At 43.6% G+C, this 27,740-nt stretch overlaps 1 protein-coding gene and 1 long non-coding RNA gene across 4 annotated transcripts; one reads left to right on the forward strand and one right to left on the reverse strand.

Annotated features, from left to right (window-relative positions):
• The first annotated feature begins 400 nt into the window (after positions 1–400).
• Positions 401–27,740, forward strand: MAX (MYC associated transcriptional regulator X). Of its 3 annotated transcripts, none has more exons than XM_017892432.1 (5): positions 401–657; positions 1,423–1,449; positions 9,135–9,242; positions 24,838–24,961; positions 26,204–27,740. In XM_017892432.1, the coding sequence occupies exons 1-5, from the start codon at positions 616–618 to the stop codon at positions 26,389–26,391; spliced, it is 489 nt and encodes a 162-aa protein (XP_017747921.1). In that variant the 5' UTR covers positions 401–615; the 3' UTR covers positions 26,392–27,740. The 3 variants fall into 3 exon arrangements, with proteins under 3 accessions (XP_017747921.1, XP_017747922.1, XP_017747923.1); XM_017892433.1 differs by lacking the exon at positions 26,204–27,740 and adding an exon at positions 25,444–25,579 and having other exon boundaries at positions 469–657; XM_017892434.1 differs by lacking the exons at positions 401–657; positions 1,423–1,449; positions 9,135–9,242 and adding an exon at positions 25,444–25,528 and having other exon boundaries at positions 24,941–24,961.
• Positions 8,637–13,005, reverse strand: LOC108542427 (uncharacterized). Its single transcript, XR_001889274.1, has 3 exons — positions 12,904–13,005; positions 12,275–12,387; positions 8,637–9,318 (listed from the first exon to the last, which is right to left on the reverse strand). It is a non-coding gene; the product is annotated as an uncharacterized LOC108542427 (long non-coding RNA).

The raw sequence follows: 27,740 nt of genomic DNA on the forward strand, positions 1-27,740 counted from the left end.
CACGCCGCCCAGACCGGTGCCGGCTGCCGCCAGGAGGCTCCCAGCCTCCCTCCCACGTGTGCCTGTCTTCCAGCAGCCTCCCTCTGGCCGCTCCTGGAGGAAAATCTCCCTGACAACTCCCCGCCGGTCCTGCCGGACTAGTTGACGACTGCGCCAGGAGGGCGCCGCGCCCGCGGCCTCTCCGCCCCCCTTCCCGCGACGCGCAGGGTCCCTGGGGCTCCATCTACCAGCGCTGCTGGCGTCGCTCTGGATGCGGTCTTCTTCCGGGATTTGTAGTTTTCTGGAGCCTACCCGGGGCCGTCTGTCCAAAGGGACAAGAACTAGCAAGTCACCCCCCCCCCTCGGCTGCCCCATGCGCTGCGAGCCTGGTCCAGCCGTGGCCCGGGGGCCGACGCGGGCGTGCGTGCCGCCGTTGATCCGGTGCTTGGCCAGTGAGGAGTGGTTCTTGCTCCGTGTTGTGTGTGTGTGTGTGAGATGAGAGAGCGAGTGAGTGAGTGGGAGTGAGTGTAGGTGTGTGGGTACTCGGCTTTTGTTGTCGGTGACTTCCCCCCTCCCCCTTCACTTCCCCTTCCCTCGCCGGCCGCTGCAGTGGCCGCTCCCCTGGGCCTGTAGGAAATGAGGCCGACTAACGATGACATCGAGGTCGGAAGAGGCGACGTGAGTCCTGGGGCTTCTTCCTTACCCGTGGCGGGTTTGTCCCAGGCGGGGACAGCGGCCGGGGCTCTCAGGGGCCGACGGCGGAGGGGGCCGGGCCGCCGCCGCCTCCTTCCTTCCCCTTCCCACTCGGGGCCAGGACTGGCTCCGTCCCCGCGTTCGGCTCGCTCCCCTCCGGCTCCTGGCCGGAGCGGCCTCCTGGGACTGGAGGTGGGGGGAAACACGGGACGGGCCTTCTGGGACCCCCACCTTCTCCCGATGGGGGAGGGTGCTGCGGCCCTCCCGCTCCCCCACCTTCCGGGCTCAGATCGGGGGACAAGATGGGGGCGCCCCGGGATCCCCATTGTCCGGATGCGCAGGGGAAGGGGACGGCGTTCAGGACCTGCCCCTTCGGAACGCCTATCCTCTCTTCACCGTGGACCCCGCGGATCCTGGCGAGGAAGGGCGGAGAGGGGGTTGGGGGGTGCCTAGATGCCCCGAGCTGGTTCTGCAGGGAGGAGACAGTGCCCGGGACGCCCCTCGGCACCGGTCGGATCCGCGCGGAAGAGGGGGCGGCGCTCGGGACCCCTCATACCCCGCCTAACCGATAGCCGCCCGAGGGTGAAGGGTGGGGGCAGGGGTGGGCGAGGGAGGAAGGGGTGTCAGGTACGGCTGACTCCCCACCCCTCCCGGCTTCCTCTGCCGCCGGCATTTTCTTTTCTTATTATTGAATGTTAAGTGTAAAAATAACTTCTATATTTTCTATTTTTTTTTTCTCTCCTATTCCAGGAAGAGCAACCGAGGTTTCAATCTGCGGTACGTCTCCTACTCTCCATTTCATTTTTATTTCCGTTCAGTTCTATTCCTTTTTGGGGTCAGAGAGAAAAAGAGATCGTACTGTTACTTTTAATATTGTAGTAAATCACTAATGTTAACCACTAAGGTGAAGTGGGGCCTGGTTCTGGAGGGTGGGGGGGTTGCAAATCCTATCATTCTAGATTCTCAGGTGATAAGTTCAGTGAGTAAGAGGAGCTGTATGCAAAGAATTGAATTGTTCTGTAGTTTTCAAATAGGGGATCCAGCTGCCACTATGTAAGTGGAAATGAGAAATGCAGCATTCTGAAGTCAGTGGTAGTATTATTTCAGGGCAAAGTGGTCAGAAGATTTATTTAGGAACAAGTAGGTTTTAAACCATATCTGTATAATTGTGTGAACCTGAAGCCACATGCAATAATCGCCTTTAAGCAAGTCATGTGACTGCTATAGACCCCTAGAATCTAGCACAACGTGGTATTCTAACGCAAAAACTGGAAATGTAGAGGAGCCAAACGTTGCATCATCAAAGTGTCACATAAAGTTATTATGGTCTGATTCTCTGTATTTGAAGAAGAGGTAAAGAAAATTTAAAAATAGCTGAAGAAAAGTGGCATTGCAGAGACAGCTTTGCTGAAAGGTGATGGATGAGACCATATAATGTTATCAATAATTTCTTAGGGCTTTGGTATTAATGTTCCCAGTAGATGGTTCTGTGGATTTAGATATGCACTAATTTCATGTCTTTGGAGTCTGAGACAGTGATATGGGTTTTTCATGAATAGATTAGAGGAGAAAAAAAGAAAACATATAGAATAAATCAGAATCAGAGGGGAAGAGAAATAAGTATATCAGAGTTCTAATATTTGAAATTGGGAACAGTAGGAAGTGTGTAGAATGGGGGTAAAAAATTTGAATGCCCATGAGGGCCATAAAGAATAAAGAAAGAAGAGGTGAGGACTTGGGTACTGGAGAGCAATGCCTCTTCTAAAAAGTCAGCCACTACTGAATTCCAGTGGTTTGTTATGTAGGAGTGAAGAGTCAGTATTGCCAGATCTTCCTATTTTTTATTTATTTTATTTTATTTATTTATTTTTGAGATAGAGTCTCGCTCTGTCACCAGGCTGGAGTGCAATGGTGCTGTCTCGGCTCACTGCAACCTCCACCTCCTGGGTTCAAGCGATTCTCCTGTCTCAGCCTCCTGAGTAGCTGGGACTACAGGCGCATGCCCCCACACCCAGCTAATTTTGTATTTTAGTAGAGACGGGGTTTCACCATGTTGGCCAGGCTGGTCTCGATCTCTTGACCTCGTGATCCGCCCACCTCGGCCTCCCAAAGTGCTGGAATTACAGGCGTGAACCACCGCGCCCGGCTGATCTTCCTATTGTTTAAGAAAGATTAGAAATCCAAAGCGTTATGTTATTTTTCTGATTTTTAAAATGATGTGTGGAACAACTGTTTGGGCTTGTTAGAATTTGCAGGATGTCACTTTGATACCTCTTGTATAAGAACTTAATAACCACAGGATAAAGGCAAGCCATCTCAGTTGTACCTGCTCTTCATTAGAGCAAGCAAAGATTATGCAGATTGTCTAAGCAAATAGGCATTAAGAAAACTTATTTATTGAGAGCTGGTATTTTCTTAAAATCCGGGGATGTAGTTGTTCCAGAAATCTTAAAAATTATCCCTGGGTAATAGTCATTAAAGATAATTTGTTTTGTTTTATTTATCCTTGAAGTATTCTCATATACTTACGTATATATTTGAAAATTGAATTCCTTTTTTTCATTTACTTTTATCCTTCATGTTTGGGGCCTAGTCTGTTGAAAACTTTTTTTTTTTCCTGCAAGTCTCCAGTTGTAAAATCTGTGCCAGGGCTTGATCAGAGACAGAGGGTAAGGATCGTTAGGCTTCCTTTGCAGAATTATCCTTTGAATTGGAATTATACTGAATCGTAGTAAGAGAAAGTTTTTTTTTTGTTTTTTGTTTTTTTTGGTGAAATTTTGGCTCACAGTTCTTGAAAGCTTTCTGCTTTTCAAAATATTCATCCACATGATTGTTGATGTAAATTTGTTTATTAAATTTTTATAATGTTTCTGCTTTCCTGGAATGCTAATCTCACTGTTTTGTCTAGATGTTTTTAGTTTGCTATTAAGGTGCCTAGGGTTTTTCCTTTTGATTTTCGGAGTAGGCAAGGGAAGTTGGTTTGACTCTTTGTTTTTAGTTTAACACATCTATTTGTTGAGATTTCTAAGTATTACTCTGCACAATATAATTACAACAGCAAGGAGAGAAAAAGCAGATGTGTTTTAGACAAATTTTATAGTGTATCAAACAACTATCGTGAATGTGTAGGGTAAAAAGGATTCCATTTTTTCACCTCTGTGAATGCATCTGCTTACTTCTTAATATTTTAGATAATAAATATATTTGTTAAAATTTAAGAGGGAGCTATTCTTAAGTTTTGCCTTAAAAAAAGGTTTAAAAAAAGATATGGACTATGAACAACCAAATACTTAGGTATTTAGGACTACAGAAGAAGTTGAAAAGTTATTTGAAAATGTTCTGTGGATCCTAATATAAAAACATTCATGTATGTTTTATAATGTCACCTAATTATCTAGGCCTTACTACATGAGAAATGTAAGATACTGAGAACAGAGTTAGGAAGTTAGGCTAACTCTAACAGAAAGTGAAACTGATTTGGCAAATATTTTTTTCTATTGCTTCAGTACAAATGGAAAACAGCTTCTCCAATGACCAGTAAGCTTTGTTAAAGGAAGTAACCCCAAAGAGTATTCTTATTACTAAATTCAGTACATCGCAAAATCCCACTGATGTTATCTTATTTTTATTATATTTTGGAGGGAAGAGGTTGCATTTTAAAGATAAATTTCTGGGACAGGTATATTATATTGCAAGGGCTTCCTTTTGCTTTCTTTCTGTTTGGGAAATTTCTTTAGGAAAGACTGAAAGTATACAAGAAATGTATGGGTTAGTGTGTTGGTCAGGAAATGCAAGTTTTTTTCCAGTGACCATGCTTGATGGCACCTGAGTGAGTTGCAGTTGCAGTATGCCTATGAGGGGTTTGAAAACAGATTTGTGCAATTCTGCTTCTGGACCTTTCTGGTATGAAATATTTTTAACTTCTCAGAGCTCTTTGCTTCTTTAGGAATATTCAGAAGAGAACAAGCTTGGTAGCATGAGATTGGAATTCACTCAGGAAACTGCTCTCTGTTTTACCTGCAGTCAGTTGCATGACAGAAGTGCTGCACAATGCATGTACTTTTTCTCTGCTTAGAGTGTTGACAGTGATAACAGAAATGCCAGAGTGAGTTCCTAAATGTGCCTGTGTTAGAGTAAAAGTTGTTCTTATGTCTAAAAGAATTTTTCCAAGATGCCAGTAGTGGTGAAATCGTTGGTCAAAGAATTCAGGTTGGTTTTTAATTAAAATTTCCTGACTAAGGCATCCTTCTCTGAAATGGTTATGGTATGAGGCCCTGTTTGAATAACATTCGCCAGTTGTTTTAGGCACCAAATGAAAAAAGTTTGAAAACAAATACATACATTAGATAGTGTTGGAAATGTATACCAGGCAATCAGCTACAAGCAGGACAGATATTGGAAAATTGAAATCGATGTCTTTCTTTTAGGGAGCTTGGTGAGTTTATCTCATCCTACCTGCCTATTATTTTATGTTATAATTTTGGGGTTGATTAAAATGAGTATTTTAAGTTGTTTAGAAATTGAACTTAATCTTATCTTGTTCTTATCTATCAGAAGTAAAAAACAGATCTTTTCGGATGAGATTTTTGGGTCTGTGTATTCTCAAGTGTCCTTAGTCTCTAACAAGAATAGCTTGATAAGAATCATAAGCAACACAAGCTTCCCTCTAAAATACAACCTTCACATTTTGTAAAGGTAGTAAATATTTAGTGGGCAACTAATTGCCTATGTGCTGAGAATTTTCTGTATTAGAATTGAGATGATTCCCCTTATAGGTGGGGTTATCTGTCAGGTAGCCTGCAAGACATGGCATTGTTCTGGAAAACCTTGTGCATCCTGGAATAATGAAGCGTTTATTTCCACATGCTATTTGTCTAGAACTTGGAGAAAATAAGCTTACTGACTGATGTGATGCCTTGAACAAAGATGCAGTCTCTGTGCAGTAAGTTGGAAGGAGATAATTTTAAGAGATTTCCCTCAATTTTCAACAGACCTCCTTAGCCTAGATGACTTCCTGCCAATGTAGCAACTTCTTGGCTAACAAAATAATGTTTGCTTTCAACATCTAACAACACAAGATACACGTGCTTGGTAGTGTCAAAAATGGACAAATTGTAGGTGAAGATTTTTATTCTGGCTACCAGTGTGGAAAGTTGGGTAGAAATATAACTGAAAGGCTGAATAAAAACCTTGGCAGAGATGTCAAAGCTGGAAGTGATTTGGTGCAGGAGTTTCTGTTGAGCATCTGTGGACCACTGCATAGCCCCTTAGTATTTCTGTTAGGGATGCCCTGGAGGAAGGGTTTTCTGGCAGAAATCCAGATGTACAAATTCAGTGTACTAGAAGAGTGGGCAGTGTCCAGCCACTGTTCCCATAGGATGTATAGGGGAGATGTTTGGGAGCCTGCTGTACAGTCCAAGAATACCTCTGTTGTCTCCTAGAATAGGGCCTAATTAACTCCACAAGGAGGCTTTCCGTACCATTCGTTTTCATTATTGAACATCATTCTCAGTACAGGCTTATCTGAGTAGAGTTTTATTTGTTCAAGAAAATTGTTTGGCCCTGTTTTTTAAAACCAGTTTTGCATTTGTGGGAGGTTATTAGATGCCTTACAGTGGGAGTCTTCACCCAGTTTTTCTTCTTCAACTCTGAAATCTTGGCCCTCTCAGAAAGGGTTGCCAGCAAGCAAAGACAGTTAACAAGGCAGTGATAAAGCCTGCAAACTGGTCCTCCAATGGGGGTGGGGGTGAGGCGCGGGCAGTGTTATCGGGCTGGGTGGATCTGTGGTTTGGAAATATTTCCCACAGAATTCTCAGCCTCCTGTAAAGGTTTTTATGTTTTTCATGTGCTCTTTCAAAACATTAGTGATAACATTTAATTCAGAGTTGCCTGGAATTAGGCTTGTTAGTTGTGTATGTTTTTAACTTGTTCTTTCAAATCAAGCTTGGGGAAGAGAAAAATACATCCTTGCCATTATCTCTGAGAGATTTAAAATTGACTCCAGTAGTAGCTCAGGGATGGACATGGCAGCAAGGATTGGTCTAAGATTCCACTCTTCTGCTAGTTAAATTGGGCCTGGAACCACTACAGAAATTCCATCCACTACTTTGAGAACAACAGTCCCCAGCCCAGGCTTTCTACCAGGCAGTGGACTGCTGCCTTTCCTTGTTGAGCCAACTTCTCAAACTTGGCCGGCTCCCCAGATGAGAAGCCAAGATTTCTGCTCATGATCTACAGCCAAGTTCACTTACGATCCTCTAACCGAGAGACTTGTCCATTTGAGTCCTTTCAGAGCTCAGTGAATGGGAGGGGGTAGTGCACTGTGGGGATGATTTTGATGTTAGATTATACTTAGCTCCACCCCTTTAGTGCAGGTCCACGTGAAACCAAGTGCAACTGCATTCTAGCCGTTTGAGATTTGCAGGGCTCTCCCAGAAAGAAAACAGACAATTAGAATTTTATTTGTATCAACAGGAGGGATTGTGGGTAATTCTGGTGCACAGCTCTTACCTGGGAGGAGGGCCAAGAATCAGGGTGATTTAGTAGACAGGAGTATCTTGGGCTGCTCTGGAGACCAAAGATGGGCGATTAATTTGCATGTAAATAAACCACCTTAGGTAGTATATAGCAACAGGAGCTGCAGACACATGCCAAATGTTGTCTCTTGGCCTTTAAGCTCCTTAGGTATAGTCCCAGCCCAACTTATCTTTATGTAGATGATCAGAGGGAACAACAGGAAGTTCAAAAGGACTAGATAAATAGGTTTAATTCTGTTGAGCTATTTCATGCTACTGTTAGAAGGCATCTATAATTTTGCTCTAAAGTTGTATGATACAGAGTACCTGCCTCTAGCCTCAGATTACCTGGTGTTCCAAGCTTGACTGTCCTCAGCTTCTCCGTAATATTTCATATGTGACTATAGTTCAGTAAACATTCATTTTACAGTGAAACCAGACTTAACAAGATTAGGACAACTTTAGAAGTGCTCCAGGCATCTGCCCCCAAAAGAGAGAGATGCTGTGGAGAACCATGGTTGTCATGGGAACCTTATGTCCAGTTCAATAGAGCTGTAGAAGAGGTGCTATGCTTAAGAGACCAGGAAGTACTCAGATGACCACAGGTGCTCCCAGCCTCCTCTTCCTCTGTAATGAATAGGACTTTTAGGATTAAACAACAGGAGAATTTCAAGTCCTTTGGTTCTCACAACTCTTGATAGATTTTTGTCTGTACATCTTCTCTAGTACAAGGATTCATGTGAGGCAGCATTATTCTTGTGCTAAGCCAAGTTATTTACTCTTGTTCCATTTTTTGAATTTCTGGCCCCGTGTGTGTAGATTTAAGCTACCTGAACTTCCCATATACAAACTTGCTCTCTAGGTTAGCTCAATGCAACCATGTGCATTGAAGGTGAATGTTCAGTGTATAATTTCCATAATTCTCAGTGTAGGTGTGATGAAGTTCCTCTTGCTTTGGGTTTGTGTTCCTTTTGGAGGGGATACCCCTCTGATGGGGGCCTGCTGAAGTGTGCTTACCGTGCTCTTCAGCACTGTCTCTTCTGCCTGAAGCCAGAGCATTTTGCGATTCCTGATTTGGTGTTGGCAGTTTTCGTCCATCTCCAGCTGACTGTTCTTTGTGATTACAAGTAGGCTAAGACTTTGACTTGGATATTTAGATAGTGCCAAAGTAGCCTGACCTGCCACAGGTGCCTGAGGGAATTTATTCTGAGTATGTGGTGTCAGAAAGTGTGCCCTCTAAGAACTGCCTGTCTGGCACTGCCTGTGTGCGAGAAAGCCCTTGGCAGGATAGCACCTTGGATCTACTTTTAAAAAACAGGAACTCAGAATTCAGTTGTCATCTTATCAGCTCTGTCATAATGATCTCAGATTCATGCATCTAGGTTTTATAGAGATTTTAGTTTCTATTATATGATTTGATGAGAAAGTCTTAAACTAGTGCCTTTTAGTGGGCTTGGGGCTCATGGTGATGGTTTCACATGAAAGAAGCACCAGTGACTTAACTCTTTTTTCCCCTGGACACCCATCTGGGGAATCTCTTACAGTGGAGGTGATCACATCTTAAGAAGGGGCCACTGGAGCTTTCTCTAGTCACTTCCTAACCACAGACTGGTGGCTCTTCTGTCACATAAGCAAGTTGAGGGGGGGACCACTGATGTTACAGGAGAGTCACACTTTGTTCCCCTGAATAACTTTTATTTTACTTATGCATGAGCTGGATGCATCGAGCTACTTTGGATGTTCCTGTCGCAAGCCTTGCTCACCCCTTTCTCCCCCTTTAGCAGAGCCTAATTCTGGAGACTCCTAACTGCCCACCTCGAGAAATCCTTCCCAGTCCACTCGCCAGGGACAGTGCTGACAGCGTGTACTTCCAGGCTATACCCCACCCACCTTGTACCAAGCAAAAGGAGTGACATTCCTAATGTGTTCTTTCTCCCATTCTTCTAGGCTGACAAACGGGCTCATCATAATGCACTGGAACGAAAACGTAGGGACCACATCAAAGACAGCTTTCACAGTTTGCGGGACTCAGTCCCATCACTCCAAGGAGAGAAGGTGAGTCTCTTGAGAAAGCTGAGTAGCTGGCCACTACTAGCTTTTAACTTGTTGCAGAGCTTAGGAGAGCACTCACCTATTGGGAAGGAAATGTAGTCAGAGATATTCAGGTAGCATGGTTGCCTTATTTTTTGACTGTTTGGAGGATCACCACACGCCTTACCTACTCCAGTTTATCCTTAACAAAATATGTCAGATATAATGGAGCTATTTGTAAGATATCGGTAGGAGTCATCTTTATAAATTTGTATTATTTGTAATAAATTCAAGAAATTATAACTATATACTGTAGTGTAAAGGGTGGCCCAGAGTTCATTTGGGATAACAGTAAAGATTCCAGAGGTGGTTAATACCCTAGACCTCCATGAGAATTTCTTTCCTGTGGTTCAAGGTTAATACTTATTGTAAATGAGCACTTGCAGAAATGCATGTAATGTATGTTAAAAGCAGCCTGGGCACCATTGATTTTCTAGCCCCAATAATTGTTATTTCCAAGGCGTATAAAGAGCATTTTAAGCTGTGGGACAAAAGACTTGAGTGAAGAGACGTGTTCATGTGAAATAGAAAAAAATAACCATTCTTCCCCACTCCCTTCTGGAACCTAGCGTTTTCCCTGGAGGGCTAGGCACCAGCTGTTTCTACATTTTAAAAACAAAATTAGAAGCTTTGAGTAAAAGCCTATGGGTTAGGGTCACTCCCTGGAATTTGGAGAAAACATCTGCACAGCTAGTTCCATCCTTGACAGAGAGTATAGTTGTCTGCAGCAATTCAGTGGAATAACTGGCAAGCTGGGAAGAGGACCTATGTTTTTGCTTTAGTGATTCAGTGTTTTATAAAGAAGCAACTATTCTGTTAAGAACAATTTTTGCTTTTGAGTGCACTTTGATTTAGTTCTGTGGTGGAGGTCCTGGATTTGTTTGGCTATCCAAGATCAAATTTGGAACCCTTATGCTTTCATTTTTTATATTGTCACTCTGGTAAGTTATATGCTCTATCCTTTATCTAAGGTGTGGCTTTCCATGTGGCGGAAACATGGAGAAGATGTGACCTTTATAAAGAACAAAACAAGCCATGTGCATACCTGGTATTGCAAAACCAGAATTTGTCATGGGTTAAGCGTGCTAAGTGTGGACTTGATTTAATGACCTTAAACCAAAGTACTTACCTGGAATAACAACCTTCCTGAGTACAACACTAAGTACCACAGAAATCTTTATGACTAGAGACAGACTCACCCCTTTAGTCAAAGTAAACACATGCCAAAGATTATCTCTTAGGCTTCATTGACCTGTTGACAGTTGGTGCTTATTCCTGTACCATAGTATCCATTAAAATTGCTTTGGTAAACTATATGGACAAGCGCTGCCTTCTCCTAAGTCTCACATCTAACCAGGAGTGGCACTGGGGCAATGTTTCTCGGGGTGAATTGTGGACCACCCACATCAGATTCACTACTGAATCAGCCTTTCTGGAGGGAAGCCTGGGAATCTGTATTTATAACAAGCAGTCAGATGATTCTTAGGCATTCTTAAGTTTGAATACATTGGGAGAGGTGGGTCATAGGATCACAACTATACCTTTTCCTTATCCAGCCTGTTTTACAATGCCATAACATTCTTCCTTAACTCCTTATAATTACATTATTCTAAATCATATTTTCTCCTTTCTTTCTTCAAGGAAGTTGAAGGTTTGAATTTGGTAGTCTTACAGAGGGAATAATTTGTCCTTTGTTGTGGCTCATTTATTTACTCATTCATGCCATTCAACACATATTTACTGAGGGTCTACTACCTGCCAGGTACTATTCTAGATACTGGGAATACAGCAGTAAACAAAACAGACAATAACAGGAGTTCTTGCTCTGATGAGGAAATGATAAAAAAAAGAAGAATTAAAAATATATGTATTATGTCAGGTAAGTATCATGGAGAAAAATAGGGAAGAAGAGTTGCAATTTTAATTATGGCAGAGAAGAAGAGTGTTGCTGGCAAACCTTTGAACAAAGTGAAGCAAAGAATAGTGCATTTGTCTGGTAATGAGCATTCCAGGCAGAGGAAAGGCAAGTGTGGTAGCACTGAGATAGGAACCTGTAAGCATTCCTGGGCCAGGCAGGGAAAACAAAGAGGCCAGAGTAGCTAGAGTGGAATGAGTGAAGGGATGGTGGCAGGAGATGCTGGCAGAAATGTAGCAGCACTAGGAGAGAGGAGTGGTCCAGGGGAACCAGATTCAAGAGCCAGTCAGCACAACCCCAGTTTGAGAATTTACTAGATACCATTCTAATTTCCGAATCCTCCTATGCTTTGTTACAATCCAAATATGTCCTGCTGACAGTGAATGAAGGAAATGTCTATAAGCTCTCAACCTCTTCCTCTTTAAAAAGCAAGCTGCCAGCACTGTTTCATAGGTGTCGTGAGTCTAACAGAATACTTTGGTCCCTCAGACTTATGAGTTCTCACTAAACGTGGCGTTTTTTAAAATGTGATATTTGAACCAAAGGAAATGGGCTCATTCTTAGATTGTGGTAATTAAGGTTATGACATTATGTAAATAATCATGAGATGATTATTTTATCATGTGAAGTTTGGGAACCTTAGATTCTTAAAGGGAAATTTAGGTCTCTCTGTGTTCCAGTCTCCTTTGACTTAAGCATGTTTATGTTCCAGCTGACTTCTTCCTTAGCATTTGGATTATCTGTCATATGTGTAAGCTTTTTGTTTTTTAAAGAGAAAGCAATATATTAATTGAATTGGATCCTAACCAAGAAGAGGGAATACTTGTTTAAAAAAGAAAGAAGGCTTTAAATGTGGGACCCAAACTCTATTTACCCTTTGTTTTCTGTATTTCTACTATAAATTAAACATTTTAAAAAATGGTTGGCCAGGCGTGGTGGCTGATGCCTGTAATACCAGCACTTTGGGAGACTGAGGCAGGTGGATCGCTTGAACCCAGGAGTTTGAGACCAACCTGGGCAACATGGCACAACCATGTCTCTACAAAAAATACAAAAATTAGTCGGGCGTGGTGGTGCTTACCTGTAGTCCTGGCTACCTGGGAGGCTGTGGTGGGAGGATCACTTGAGTCTGGGAGGTCCAGGCTACAGTGAGCCGTGATGGCACCACTCCAGCCTGGGCGACAGAGTGAGACCCTGTCTCAAAAAAATAAAAATAAATAAAGAATTACCTTTTTCTTGAGGAAAAAAATCAGTAATAATTGACACTGTATTGCAATGTAAAATTAAATCCACACAGCAGTTGTATAAGGTATGGTACTGTTATTAGACAGTTATTACTGCTATTGCTCCTGTCAGTGTTATTAACAGGCTCAAGATCATTATCCCATCTGTAGCAGGACAGGGGCTAGAACTCAGGATTGCCAATTAATTGCCAAGTTCCATCTTTTTCCTGTACCATATGGGTAAACAGTTTAAGGATATTTTAAAGAAATCTTGCTTACTTATATCTTGTCATTGTCCTGGGAGCTTCCCCTGGATAGGCCTGTTAATCTTGGCAGTGTGTCATACCACGGCTACTATAAAAATACTCTCCTCTGAGGTGGCATATGTAGGTAACACTGAAGTGCAGGGTATTAAGGATCATTTAAAGTCTGTAATTTCTTTCTGAGTTCACATAGTTGCTCTGAGCCCAAGAAAATAGACCATTACAGTTGGTGGTTCATTTGGGTTTTGCCATAGGTCCCAGCGTTAACAAGTAGACCCTCGAACTCTATTGTTGGAGTCTTTTGTGTTCCTTGCAGTTTCTCCACTGTACATGGAGCCCACTGGGAACAATAGGATGGAATTAGAACCATCAGCCAGCCAACCAGAGTAATGGAGTGAGGGCAAGATCAGCTGTCAACTGTGGCCCCATTTTTTTTTTTTTTTCTTTTACAGAGATGTTACTTTTACAGAAAGTATTGCTTGGGTACTAGGGAGTGTTACACAATGGTTCACTGGCACTGAGCTCACCGTATTTATGTTGGGGAGCAAGACCTGATAGCCAGCCCATCATTTTGCCTTTACATGGGAGTATAATTCTGTCCTCCATCTCGTAAGCCCCAGTACCTGAGCCAGAATGATTATAACCAATCACACTGTCTCTTTATCATGGATGGCTTTAGCAGTAGGTTATTTTCATCATTGCCATTTGTAGCTCTACAGTGGTTTATAGAAATTTCTCATCTTTTAAGTCTCTCCCTCAGTGCCTGTTGTTATCAAACTCATTGCTCTCTCAGGCAGTTGAGCTCTGCATTTCTCCCTTATGGGGAGAGCTGTGTTGAAGAGAGAGAATATAACTTCAAATGAAAATAAACAGAATTTCTTGATTTCAAGATGAGAATTTGAGGCCACTGCCTTTTTCAGTTCCCATCAGAGATTCTGGCTCATAGTAGGTTCTCAGTAAATTGTGGTGGTGAAGAGAGCCAGAGGAAAGAGCACGCTGCTCAGCCATTAAAGAAAACAGCAACAGTCAACATTATATGCTTAACTGTATAAGTGAGACTCTGTGAGTGCTATGGAGGTTCAAAGACATAATAGATGGTGTCTACCCTTGAGGGTCTTGCTCTCTTGTTGGGAAAGAGGATTACACCTAACAATTAACAATAATGAGATAACATGCTGAGCATCAGATAAGAGCTTTACATTGAGTTAATCTCAGTTTCATTTCCATTAAAGTCTGGTTTTCTTAACAGGTAGATGTTGAAACCAAATATTAGTAGTTCGTTTATGGCAGGGAACATGGTTCTTAAGGATAAAGGCTGTCATAGCATTTATACTTTTATGTGCACACATTTATATATTATACTTAATATATGTGGTTTTACATATATTTGTGTGATTATTTAATGACTGTCTGCTGCCACTACACTATAATAAGTACCATGAAGGCAGGGAAAATGTCTCCTTTTGGTTATATTCCTTCCCTCAGTGCCTGCACATAGTAGGGAGCATAGTGAATGTTTATTAACTGAGGGGAGGAATCCCCCATCACCCTGGCCACATTATTTTGAGAGATGGCTCATTCCTGTTGATGGTTTTAAGGCTGACAGTTCATTTGGTAACCTGTGTCTATAGCATATCTGAGCTGCTGGAGGGATTATCTTTTACATGAAATGTTAACCACAGTCCTATCCACTTCTCATTACTCATTAAGGTTATATTAGCTGGCCAGACTCCAACTTGGGCAATTATCTTTTTAAAGTTTCTACATCTTAAATTGTTGCCCATAGTTGCCCACGTCTCCCTTAGGCTCCAGGCTCAGCAATTGTAAATGCATTTAATTTCTTATAAATTATTTGCGTGCTGCTGAAAACCTCCAAGGGCTTTTCATTGCCCATTTAGGTAAGGACTGGTATTCCATGTTCTGTAAATAAGGTACCCAGCTTGCCCACCGGCTTTTTCACCACCTTCCTGCCATTAACCCTCCAGTTACTGTACACCCTTGTATTAGTCCGTTTTCATGCTGCTGATAAAGACATAGACTGGGCAATTTACAAAAGAAGGAGGTTTAACGGACTTATAGTTCCAAGTGGCTGGAAGGAAGCCTCACAATTGTGGCGGAAGGCAAGGAGGAGCAAGTTATGTCTTACATGGATGGCAGCAGGCAAAGAGAGAGAACTTGTGCAGGGAAACTCCTGTTTTTAAAACCATCAGATCTTGCAAGACTTATTCACTATCATGAGAACAGCGTGGGAAAGACCTGCCCCCATGATTCCATTATCTCCCACCGAGTTCCTTCCACGACACATGGGAATTGTGGGAGTTACAATTCAAGATGAGATTTGGGTGGAGACACAGCCAAACTATATTATTCCGCCCCTGGCCCCTCCCAAATCTCATGTCCTCACATTTCAAAACCAGTCGTGCCTTGCCAACAGTCCCCCAAGGTCTTAACTCATTTCGGCATTAACTAAGAAGTCCACAGTGCAATGTCTCTTCTGGGACAAGACAAATCCTTTCTGCCTATGAGCCTGTAAAATCAAAAGCAAGTTAGTTACTTCGTAGATAGAATGGGGGTACAGGCATTGGATAAATACAGCCATTCCAAATGGGAGAAATTGGTCAAAAAAGGGGCTACAGGACTCATGCAAGTCCGAAATCTAGCAGGGCTGTCAAATCTAAAAGCTGTGTAATGATCTTTGACTCCATGTCTCACATAGAGGTCATGCTGATACAAGAAGTGGGTTTCCTTGGTCTTGCGTAGCTCTACCCCTGTGGCTTTGCAAGGTACAGCCCCCTTCTTGGCTGCTTTCACAGGCTGGCATTGAGTGTCTGTAGCTTTTCCAGGTGCACAGTGCAAGCTGTCAGTGTATCTACCATTTTGGGGTCTGCAGGATGGTGGCACTCTTCTCACAGCTCCACTAGAGAGTGCCCCAGTAGAGACTCTATGTGGGGGCTCTGACCCCACATTTCCTGTCTGCAATGCCCTAGCAGAGGCTCTCCATGAGGGCCCTGTCCCTGCAGCAAACTTATTCCTGGACATACAGGTGTTTCCATACTCCATCCTCTGAAATCTAGGCAGAGGTTCCCAAACCCCAATTCTTGCCTTCTGTGCACTCCCAGGCTCAGTACCATGTGGAAGCTGCCAAGGCTTAGGGCTTGCACCCTCTGAAGCCACAACCTGAGCTCTAAATTGGGCCCTTTCAGCCACGACTGGAGTGGCCGGGATGCAGGGCACCAAGTCCCTGGGCTGCACACAATATGTGGACCCTGGGCCCAGCCCACAAGACCAGTTTTTCCTCCTAGGCCTCTGGGCCTGTGATGGGAGCAGGTGCTGTGAAGATCTCTGACATGGCCTGGAGACATTTTCCCCATTGTCTTGGGGATTAACATTCGGCTCCTCATTACTTATGCAAATCTCTGCAGTCGGCTTGCATTTCTTCTCAGAAAATGGGATTTTCTTTTCTATCACATTGTCAGGCTACAAATTTTCCGAACTTTTATGCTCTGCTTCCCGTAAAAAACTGAATGCCTTTTACAGCACCCAAGTCACCTCTTGAATGCTTTGCTGCTTAGAAATTTCTTCCTCCAGGTACCCTAACTCATCCCTCTGAAGTTCAAAGTTCCACGTATCTCTAGGGTAGGGGCAAAATGCTGCCAGTCTCTTTGCTAAAACATAACAGGAGTGACCTTTGCTCTAGTTCTCAACAACTTCCTCATCTCCATCAACCACCTCAGCCTGGACTTTATTGTCCATATCATTATAAGCATTTTGGGCAAAGCCATTCAACAAGTCCCTAGGAAGTTCAAAACTTTCCCACATTTTTCTGTCTTCTGAACCCTTCAAATTGTTCCAACCTCTGGCTGTTACCCAGTTCCAAAGTTGCTTCCACATTTTCAGTTATCTTTTCAGCAGTGCCCTACTCTACTGGTACCAATGTACTGTATTTAGTCTATTTTCATGCTGCTGTTAAAGACATACCTGAGACTGGGCAATTTACAAAAGAAAGATTTAATGACTTACAGTTTCATACGGCTGAGGAGGCCTCACAATCATGGTGGAAGGCAAGGAGAAGCAAGTCACATTTTACATGCATGGCAGCAGGCAAAGAGAGCTTGTGTAGGGAAACTCCCATTTTTAAAACCATCAGATCCCATGAAATTTATTTACTATCACCAGAACAACATGGGAAAGACCAGCCCCCATGATTCAGTTACCTCTCACCAGGTTCCTCCCACAACACATGGGAATTGTGGGAGTTAAATTCAAGATGAGATTTGGGTAGGGACACAGCCAAACCATATCAACCCCTCTTCTGTTTGCTCAGGAATTTCATTCTCAGCTAATCTGAGTTCTTTGCTTTTCTCAAGGCCCAACCCCAGCCACACTGCCCAGGTGACTTGGGGGTTCCATATTGATGAGCCCTGCTCACAAGATCTATGTGCAGTCTGTCCTCTATTTCCTGCCTGAGTTCCTCCTTTCCCTCAGTCTCCAGCTCCTTGCCTTAGAGACCCATATCAAATACTGCCCCACCCTTAGAACCCTCCCATAAACCTCTGTGGCCTTTTGTGGGACCTCTCCTCTCCTCTGTCTCCCTAATTTCTGTGATTATCTTATCACCTAACTAAATGGTATGCTCCTGTAGGGCAGGAATCTAATTATTCCTTCTGGGAGACTGTCATACAGAGTGGGAGACGTCGCACTCCCCCAGGAGTACTAGAGAGCTCTTCACCTAACATTTTTTGTATCTTGAGATTCAGAAGGATAGGGATTGATTACCAGGCTTTGACTTTAGCATTTTTTTTTTCTCCAACAAAGTTGCAAAACTTTAGAAAATGGTAAGAAGAAAAAACATGAGTCCTTCCTTCCTGTAACACAACTACAGCCTTCTCTTTGATCCTGTGACAAATGCTGCCCAACAGAAATTTAGTGTGAGTCACAAATGCATTTTAAATGTAACTTAAATAAAATTTTCGAGTAGAACCAATTAAAAAGTTAAACAGGTGAAAATTTGAATAATATAATTCATTTAGCCTAATATTCAAAAATAAATATGATCTCAACATGTAATCAATATATTTAAAATTATTCATTCACCAAGTCTTTAAATTCAACTTAACAGTACATCTCAATTCCGAGTACTCATATTTCAAATGTTTATTAGCCATATGTGGCTAGTGACTATCAGATCAGATAGTATAATCCAAAAATAGACTCTCCGTACCCCGCTGCCCCATTTAATGTGACTGAATTTGTCATCATCTTAGAGTGGATGTGAAAAGAAACCTGCCTCCTTTTTTTCTCCCCAAAAGCTGCTATTGTTCAATCCATGGATTTATTGATGGAGTCTAAGAAGCAAGGAAATACAGTGTTATCAATTTGTGTATTCCTTCCTGGTCTCTTCATCTACATGCTTCCCACAGGGAAAGTGCTATTTATAGCTTGCTGCTTTTACATAATATATTTTTCCCCCAGGTCATACAGTGTGCTCATGTTTAGTCATTAGGCATGTTTCTTTTGGGCAATTGGGGCTGCATTCAGTTTTTAAAATTTATAATTAATTTGGTGATGGACATCTCTGTATATGTAGCCATTTCCGTAGATTCCAAGAAGTTGGATTTTTGGGTTGAGGGGTATGAGCATCTGACCTTTTTCTGTGTATTGCCAAAATGCTTTCCAAGAAGATTGTTTTATATCCTCTTTCTTCCACTTCTTTTTTTAAGCAAATTCTAGAGTAGTCTTTTGGTAGTGTTTTGAGAGTACCAGTTTCATTATCACTGGAATTTTTTTTTGGAAGAGGGTGACTAATTCAGTAAACAAAGGTTAGTAATTTTGTATTCTATTTATTACTTCTGAAATTAATTGCTTTTCCACATGTTTACTAACTAGCTCTATTTCCTCTTTTGGAAATTGTGTACTCCTGTCCTTCATCGTCAAAGTTCGATGCAGAAATGCCACGCCTTCATTTCAAGCTACCAAGGGCACAAGAAAAAATAATGAAAGATTTAAAAAAGAATTGTTTTGACCCCTTAAACAAATGTCTTACTCCTGGCTTTAATTAAGCTGCTTGCAGGGCTGATAGCTCTGCTTTCCCTGGTGATCAACAAAATGGTCCTGTGGCTGGGGAGGCCCTGGCAGCAGGAAGCCTTCAAGGAGCCATGGGTCTGTGCTGACTCTGACCTTACAACCTTCCAGGCTCCCTTGCTGGCATTGATGGGGTTCCATTTTTGAATGAACTAGTTTAATGTGGATCCAGATTTATTGTGCATATTCTTTCGTTTTGGTTTTCAAAAGATGGCTTATTCACATGGAAATGTACACCAGTTTAGCCCTGGGCCCTCCCTTTACCTTCATATGTATAAAAGCTTACACTGTTTTCAGAAAATAAATTGTTTCATTTTCTCTAAAATAACTAGTGAAAAATAAAACAGATGTCAGTTGTTGAGTCCAGCAGTACCTCTTTTTTCATCCCTCCAGATACGGCATGTTGGTTCTTAGGGAAACAAGACAGCTGTAACATCAGCCCACTGGCATCTGTTTTTGGCACTGAAGAGCAAGAGTGTTCAGTAGAGTTAAGATTATTGTTTCTCACGTCAGCACTGGGACCCTACGGAAGGGCAGTGGTGTTCCTAATGTTAACAATCTAGCACTACTGTTCTTTTCCTCACCTCTCCCCACCCACTTTCTAAAACAACTTGAATTTTTACAGAAATCCAAGTTACTGTGATAAGATTTATAACTCCAGAAATGTTTGGAACTCTTGCCTTACATTGAACATTTTTGAGAACCATTACCTTAAATGAGATTTAATAACCTTAGACTTCATCTGAAGCATCAGTGCTAACAACTTCAGGAGTCATTTGGGGCCTTAAATGGTTCTATTTAGAATCCACATCTTTTGGGTTTGGGGCCTTTTGTGACATACGTAGTCGATTCTTGGTGTGATGTGTGGAGTGGGTGGATGCTGTTCAAAAGCAGAGGTCTGACAGTGGGCGCTTCTGCTTGAGAGGGTTGCCCTCCCCTCTGTCTGCTTACTGCCTTGGGAGGGAATGCAAATGGACATGCAGCTGCAGCATAAACAGTAGGAGGGACAGGAACCTGCCAGACCCTCTGCCACACCCTGGGTCTTCTACATTCTTCATTTTGCTTTTATCCTTCTGGGCTGCCAAAAGGTAATGAAGCCAGCAGTACTGTGGGAAGCTGACATCCCCCACCTAACCTTCCACTTCCGCCCTCCAGACCAGATGGTTAGGTCATTTCTCCCAAGCTAGCTTGCATCTTAAGGCTTTTCTTCTCAATGTGTTTCTGCTAGAAGCCTGTTTAATTCTCACCTGTCTTTAAAATAAAAAAAGAAAGAAAAATAACCTTCCTTCAGTGCTGCTATCCTGCTATTACAAACTACTGGTTTTCACTTTTTTTTTGATGGAGGGTCTCACTCTGTTGTTCAGGCTGGAGTGTGTTGGCACAAGCATGTCTCACTGCAGATTCAGCCCCATGGGCTCAAGAGATCCTCCCACCTCCGCCTCTCAAGTAGCTGGGACCACATTTGTGTACCACCATGCCCAGCTAATTTTTTGATTTTTTTTATAGAGCCTGTGTGTCTTGCTGTGTTTTCTAGGCTGGTCCCCAACACCTGAGCCCAAGTGGTCCTCCCACCTCAGCCTCCCAGGGTGCTGGGATTACAGGCATGAGCCACCGCACCTGGCCTACTTCTTACCTTTCAACCAAATTTTGAAGACTAGTCTTCATCATTGGCTTACTTGCAACTCAATTCCTACACCTGTTACCCGTGCAGAGACAATTTACCATTGGGCTTTGGCTGTCACCCCTCCAAGAAAACCACGTTCACTAGGGTCTTCCATTGACGTCCTTGTAGGCAAATCAGGTGACTCTTTCGTGGTCCTTTTCCTCCAACTTTCCCCTCCATGACAACACTGTCCCTGCAATTCTATTGATCTTTTTAAATTAGTTCCATAGCTTCCCCTGTGTTCCCAAAATATCAGTGTTCTGGAGGCTTGGATTCAAATCCTGACTCAACTTCCTACTAGTTTACAAAACATTGGGTAAATTACAGCTCTGTGTCTCAGTTTCCTCATTTATAAAATAGGGAAAACATCAGAAGGTTGTGTGAGGATGCCTGACACTTAGTAAGTACTCAGTAAGTGTTAGCTGCTGCCATTGTTACCACCCCCATCATCATCATTGTCATTTGTGTTGCTGTGTGCAGCCATGGCTTTGGAGCAAGTTCTGGCAAGGCTACCCAGCATCCTTTTGTGTGGCTCCCAGAGGTGAGAGAGAGGACTGCTGAGCCCTTTGCGTTTACTCACATGGCTGCATGAGAGGCCTGGCTACCTCTTCAGTCCCTTCAGCCACCATCCACCCTGTCTCAGGGCTCCATCCAAACCATTTAAAGAGCCATTTGTGTTCACAAAGACAGAATCAAAATGATAATTCTGCTAATTATAAAAACTAGCAGGAGAAATAATTTCAGGTTTTTACTGAGTACCCAAGGCAGCACTTGTTCTGTGGACATGTTGACTTACCAAGTTCTATCTGATCAGTCATACTCACATGAAGATAGGCAGTTGACTCAGCTGACTTAGAGCAATTTTCAGAAAACAGAAACTGAAAGCCCAGGGTTATTCCATAGTCCATGCCATAAATCCCAGGGTTTCTTGCTGGCTTCGTGTTTACTAGTCACATATTATAAGCTCATAAAGACAAGGAATGGCCTTGCCCCCACCTTCATGCTGTGATTGGCAACATGATCTCGTATGTAGTGGAAAGATGGGAGTGGAGGATTGCAGGTGAGTCTAGCATTTTTAGCTTCAGCCTTTTGCTTTTTCTTCCCTGGACTATATGCACATGCAAATTTGGGGTATTTCTATATTTTGTGCTTTAAATTTTTTTCTTGTTGGATCTTAATTCTTGTTGTGTTCCTTGGGAAGAGTAAAATAAAGTTAACTCTGAACCATTCTTTTGGACTTGCTGAGGGATCAGGGCACCCTAAGTGACCTGGGGCAATTCTGCTTTCAGCAGAGGATGGAGGAAGGGCTGTGCTTAGCATTCTGAAGGCCTCATTCTGGGTTTGAACCAATCCAGCCTTCTTTGGCCTCCTCTTGTTCCAAAGACACTATGTTCTGAACATCCGTGAATTTTATCTTCATCCAAAAACTAGCCCTGAAATGGAAACTGCCATCCCTCACAGATCTTTTTCTCTCTTCTGGCTTGTTTTGCTGTGCTTATTGGTCACTTTTCACTTCTTGATCCTAATTCCCTGGTTTCATGTATAAATATTTGAAGGAGAAACTGGTAACACAAAGGCTGTTACTCAGTCTGGTCATTCATTAAAAGTTATCACTGAACATTTGCAAGTGCTCTCTGGTTTCAGAGATTGTGCATTTTTTCCCTTGTCCCAGATGCACATGGGTAGTTAGGAGCTAATGTTGCCTTCTGGAAACTGTTAGTTGAAAAAACAGCTTTTACATAGGCAAATTTAAAAAGAGGGATGTAAATATGCATAGCAATTACATCAGTGATGGAAAGGGTAGAATTTGGAGGGCTAGATGGGGTCTTAGAGAATTTCTAATCAGATGAGGAATAGGCAAGGTGAGAAATGTGTCTGCAGCCACAGAACCCATTAATGAGAAGCATGTAGAGCACTCCTCTGTCCCCAAATTCCCAAATTCTTCCTCACCACTCTACCACCTCTCATCAATACTAATCATTTTTCATTCCATCTCCAGTATCCAGAGAGGAAGGCATTTTAATTAGTCACTTCTAATTATGTCCTTCTTTTTTCCACCCCATTTTGTCACGTAATAATCAAACCCTAATAAGGCCCCTTTGCAGAAATGGGAAACAGTGTCTGAAGTATCCATTGCTAGGCTAGGAATTCTCATTCCTTCTATATAAGCTGACTGACTCAACTAAAGAAACGCATGTCACTTTTTCCCCATCCCACCTTGCCTGTGCTATTCTCCCTATTCAGAGTGACCTTTTCCCACAAACGCCACCTTGGTCTAACACAGGGCTCGCCGTTTTAGATAGGAGCGCATTGCATGCACACATGCAGCACCAAGGCCAGTGCCTGGCACACAGTAGGTATTCACCCCAGCCAGAAGCCATCTTTCCCGTGGTATCTCTAATCTCTGCTAGTCAGGTTACGCTTGTCAGCACTGCCCTGTGATTTGTCTGTGTATAGACATATTTATCTCCTCAACTAGATAGTAAGTAAGCTTTGGGGCAAAGAAGCCATGACTAATACATTTTGTTTCCCCACAGTATCTGCCCAGTACCTTGTACGTAATTTGCACCTGATAAAAATGGTTGGTTATGAACAGTTTCCTTGAGGAAATTACCTTAAGGTGCTATAAGAGGAAAGCCTGGAAATTCTAGTACTTGTGAGGACTTTTGAATAAACACAGGCCTTACAAACCTTTCTGAAACGCAGCCCAAACTGAGGTCTATAAATTGAGATTGTTAGGATTTAATATGAGTAGATCTGGTTTTGCTAGCCATGGTGTACATGTTTTCTTTGTCTTTCTCCTGCTGTTGTGTTCTGGTTCTTTAGGACCCATTGCGCTTGTAATATAGAATTGCCAAGCACTCCCTACCCTGGGTAAGAAGCTTTTCGGCTGCTCAGGAGCCTCTGGCTGGAAGGCCATACTTAAGCTACTAGGCTACCCTGCCTTGGGCTTCTCTTGGCTTTGTACTATTCTACCAGTTTGGCTGGCTGCCTGGCCATAAGTAACTCTGGCTATGTTTATAGCCTGGAGAGAATCTCCCAGACAAGTTTGATGTCTAGGGGCACAGTAACATGACATCCATGTTACTGACTTACGAACTTACTCTAACAAGGCAGTACCCAGGCAACCCACAGCCATTGTAGAGGTGTGGTTGTTTCCTGAAATGGCCCAATTTCATGCTCTTCCTGTGTTGACATCAAGCACCGACAGCTTTTATGAAAGTCTCTTTAGCCAGGAAAGCTGAAATAGTGACACAGCATCGTTCAGTTGGGAATAGTTAACAATGGTTTCAGAGTTTGGCTGGAATCTTGGGTCTTGATGAAACACATTGTACCCATTCCCATCTCAAGCCAGGCCCTAGCAGAATGAGTGACCTAAAGCTTTCATTTAAGTAGTATTTTAATGTTTCCAGACATAGCCAAGCTAAAGACTTTAAAGCAACCTAAAGAACCAGAGGGGATGAGAGGAGTACAATTCAGGAATCAGATGGCTCTGATTTTAAATCCAGGCTATGCCACTGTCTAGCTGGTGATTTTGAATAAACTGGTATACTTCTCTGATCCTTGGGTTCCTAGTAGAGCTACTTCTGAGACTATGCTTGTGAGGTAAGCTCTGTAAAGCACTTGGGACCTTGTATATCACAAAGAAGGCCTTCACAGATGCAGTGGCTCACACCTGTAATCCCAGCAGTTTGGGAGGCCGAGGTGGGTGGATCACCTGAGGTCAGGAGTTTGAGACCAGTCTGGCCAACATGGTGAAACCCCATCTTTACTAAAAATATAAAAATTAGCCAGGCAACGTGGCATGCATCTGTACCCAGCTACTCTGGAGGCTGAGGCAGAAGAATCACTTGAACCCGGGAGGTGGAGGTTGCAGTGAGCTGAGATCACACCACTCTAGCCTCGGCAACAGAGCAAGACTACATCTCCAAAAAAAAAAAAAAAAAAAAACAGGCTGGGCACGGGGTAACCTGTAATCCCAGCACTTTGGGAGGCCAAGGTGGGCAGATCACCTGAGGCCAGGAGTTCAAGCAGCCTGGCTAACATGGTGAAACCCCATTTCTACTAAAAATACAAAAAAATTAGCCGGGGGTGGTGGCGTATGCCTGTAATCCTAGCTACTCAGGAGGCTGAGGCAGGAGAATCACTTGAACCTGGGAGACGGAGGTTGCAGTGAGCCAAGATCACGCCATTGCACTCCAGCCTGGGCAACAAGAGAGAAACTCTGTCTCAAAAAAAAAAAAAATACAACAAAAAAAGAAGGCCTACAGTAGCCATTACTGTATTTCTTCAACCTTTTCCCACCTTATCCTCTTGATTCCAGCTACCCAAGCAGTTGCTGCAGGCCGGGTTCCCTCACTGCCTGGATTCGGTTTTTATTTTGTCCCCTGTGCTTTTTCTCATATTGCCACAGGCATCCCGGGCCCAAATCCTAGACAAAGCCACAGAGTATATCCAGTATATGCGAAGGAAAAACCACACACACCAGCAAGATATTGACGACCTCAAGCGGCAGAATGCTCTTCTGGAGCAGCAAGGTGAGCACCCAAGCTCGTGGGGCAGCTGGCCCTGCTGTGCTCTGGCTGGGTCAGGCTTTGGCACCTGGGCCTGCAGAGTCAGAGCCAGTCATGGAGTATGTGCTCAGAAGCAGGCTTGGTCCTGCTTCTTGGGACCTGAGTAGCTGAGTGTTAGAGCCATCCTGAGGAAGGACCTGAGGTGCCAGTGAGGAGACAGTGGAAGCTAGGAAGTTGGACCTCTGGAGACTTGTATTTTTTCTGGCCTGACCTCTCCCCTTCTTGGGGCTCAGGTGCTCTGCCTGCAGTAGGGATCACACCTGGCATCAGGTGTCTGAAAAGAGCTTTGAGGTCCTTAGAGTGGAATGTGCTATGTAAGTACCAGAGTCCAGGTGTTCAAGGACAGTGAGCCCTCCCCATTGTCAATGGTAGTCCAATCAGGGCAGCCTGTGGGCTAGGCCCATGCTGTTCTCAATGCTCACACCCGCCTTTTCCTACAACCACAGGGGAAAGCGAGAGCTGATCAAGTTGTTTGTTCCTGGGGAATTCACTTCTCTTCCTCCCTCATGGAAGATGCAAGTAAAAGGAAATGCAAGTAACCACCTGGGTTAGAAAACCTCAAATAAAATAAAATAAAATAAATAGGTTGACATTCCAGGCTCAAGCTGAGCTGAACCAAGAGATGGGCAGTGGGTGGTGTCAGTGGGTTGGTTACTAGGCCAAGCAGCCTGCATGTAGGGGCTATTGGAAAAGCCCAGGTATTTTATGTGTATTGGTGACTTGCTTCCAAGTGTCCAGCTTGTCATTTCAAGTGGATCTTGTACACGAGAGCTAAGCCAAAACTGTTCTTTGGCTGATATGTCTTATGTCATCCTTTTCTACTGTTGTGTGGCCTCACACCTTGTGGAGCCTCATGCTCCTGGGCCAGCCTCTCCTCTGTTATTGCACTTCTACATCCCACAGGGAGCTCACGCTCCAGTCTCTCCGCAGGGGCTTCCACGGCAGGATGGTGACATCACAAGCCTTCTCTTCGGGGTTGGGTGGGATTGCAGAGTATCCGCTGGCTCCCTGGTTCAGCTGGGAAAGGCGGGAGGGAAATGAAGTGTGTGAGTGAACAGCCACCGGAAGGGAGTACTTCTGAGCATCTTGAGCCTCAGGGGCCAACAAGCAAGCCCTTAGGAAGAACAGGCTGGACCCTGAGTCTGAGACTCGGTTACTCCCCAAGTCTCCAGAAGGCAGTAACACACTCCCTTGGTTGCCTTCTAGTCCGTGCACTGGAGAAGGCGAGGTCAAGTGCCCAACTGCAGACCAACTACCCCTCCTCAGACAACAGCCTCTACACCAACGCCAAGGGCAGCACCATCTCTGCCTTCGATGGGGGCTCAGACTCCAGCTCGGAGTCTGAGCCTGAAGAGCCCCAAAGCAGGAAGAAGCTCCGGATGGAGGCCAGCTAAGCCACTCGGGGCAGGCCAGCAATAAAAACTGTCTGTCTCCATCGTCTCATCCTCCTTTCAGTTCATCGGTAGAACCCTCAGAAGCATCTAAAAGACTCTGTTTTTCTCTTTCTCCCTTTTCTTTTTTAAATTTTATTTTACGTAGAAGCTCTTGGACAACAGCTCTTGTTCTCCTTCCCCATTTCCACTGTATATTTTTTTTAACGTATTCCCTTCAGGGATTCCCTGTCCCCACCAGGAATTTTTAAACCAAAACACCCCAACTTGGCAGCTTTTTCTGTGGAGGACAGACGGCCGGCCAGACCTCTGAGCACATAGTGTCCTGCCCACCCTACCATCTCCTCCAGTCCTGCCGGGCACATGCCTGGAGGACGCCTGCCCTACCTAGGCGGCCTCCTGGTCTGCCCTCACCTCTGATAGACTTTGTGAATCTGAACTGCTCTACTTTGAGAAGATAACCGGTTTGGAGTAATCAGAATGAACCCTCCTCCTTTTTAAGGGTTTTTTTTTTTTTCCTTTTTCTAAAAAGCTATGTATCGCTCCTATTGAAAGACCAGATTCTTAAAGAAGTTTGTGGTATAAAAAGAAAGTGGGGACAGACTCGCAGCACAGAGTCCCTGGCATGTTTCACTCCTGCTTCTCTCAGCCAGCTGTTTAAGCCTGCGGTGCCAGCCTCACGGAGGGCCGTGTGACACTCTTGTGGTATGTATGGGAGATGGCAGCAGTGAAGCAGCAGCCACCAGGGAATGGCCATTTAAGGGTTGGGACGGGGGGGTGTTTTGGGTGGCATAGAGGTTTTGTATTGAGGGCCAGTGATGATGTTTTGATATTTATTTCCTGCTACTTAAATTTGAATCTGAGTGAATTGTACCTATTTCTGATGATGTCGGTCTTGCAAAGCGACAGATTCATAAAGTAATGATGAAATCTTTCTTTCTTCCTGTGTGTATTTCTAAGAAATAGAGCCAACTGATTTTGTATGTAAATACCAAGAGCAATTTACCTGGTACTAAACCCGCACCCCAGTGCGGACCCTTCCCAGCCCTCACCCCAATTCCTTTCCTACTGTCCTGGAACCTGTCTCCATTGCGTGATCCAGCCCTGGTTCTGGCTGTGGTCAACAGATCCCAGTGAAGGGTTTTGTGTGTTTAGGCCTCATTTCTTTGTCTTTTTCCTACTCCGTTCCTGGCATTTGCTGATTTCTAGTGTATACTCTGTAGTCTCTATTCGTGTTTGATTCCATTCCATGGAAATAAAAAGTATGTTGTACATACTGCCGAAGAATTGTCTTGCAAGTTAAGGCTTCCCCCTTTACTATAAGACTATAAATAAAAACTTATTTTATCCTT

This window comes from Rhinopithecus bieti, unplaced genomic scaffold (assembly GCF_001698545.2).
Source record: "Rhinopithecus bieti isolate Rb0 unplaced genomic scaffold, ASM169854v2 scaffold_20892, whole genome shotgun sequence".
Lineage (NCBI taxonomy): Eukaryota > Metazoa > Chordata > Mammalia > Primates > Cercopithecidae > Rhinopithecus > Rhinopithecus bieti.

Bases quoted from the DNA above. Each gene is read 5' to 3' on its own strand.
- MAX (XM_017892432.1), top strand. From the start codon at position 616: ATGAGGCCGACTAACGATGACATCGAGGTCGGAAGAGGCGAC. The intron at 658-1,422 runs GTGAGTCCTGGG...CTCCTATTCCAG, and splicing joins TCGAGGTCGGAAGAGGCGAC to GAAGAGCAACCGAGGTTTCA. The intron at 1,450-9,134 runs GTACGTCTCCTA...CCATTCTTCTAG, and splicing joins AACCGAGGTTTCAATCTGCG to GCTGACAAACGGGCTCATCA.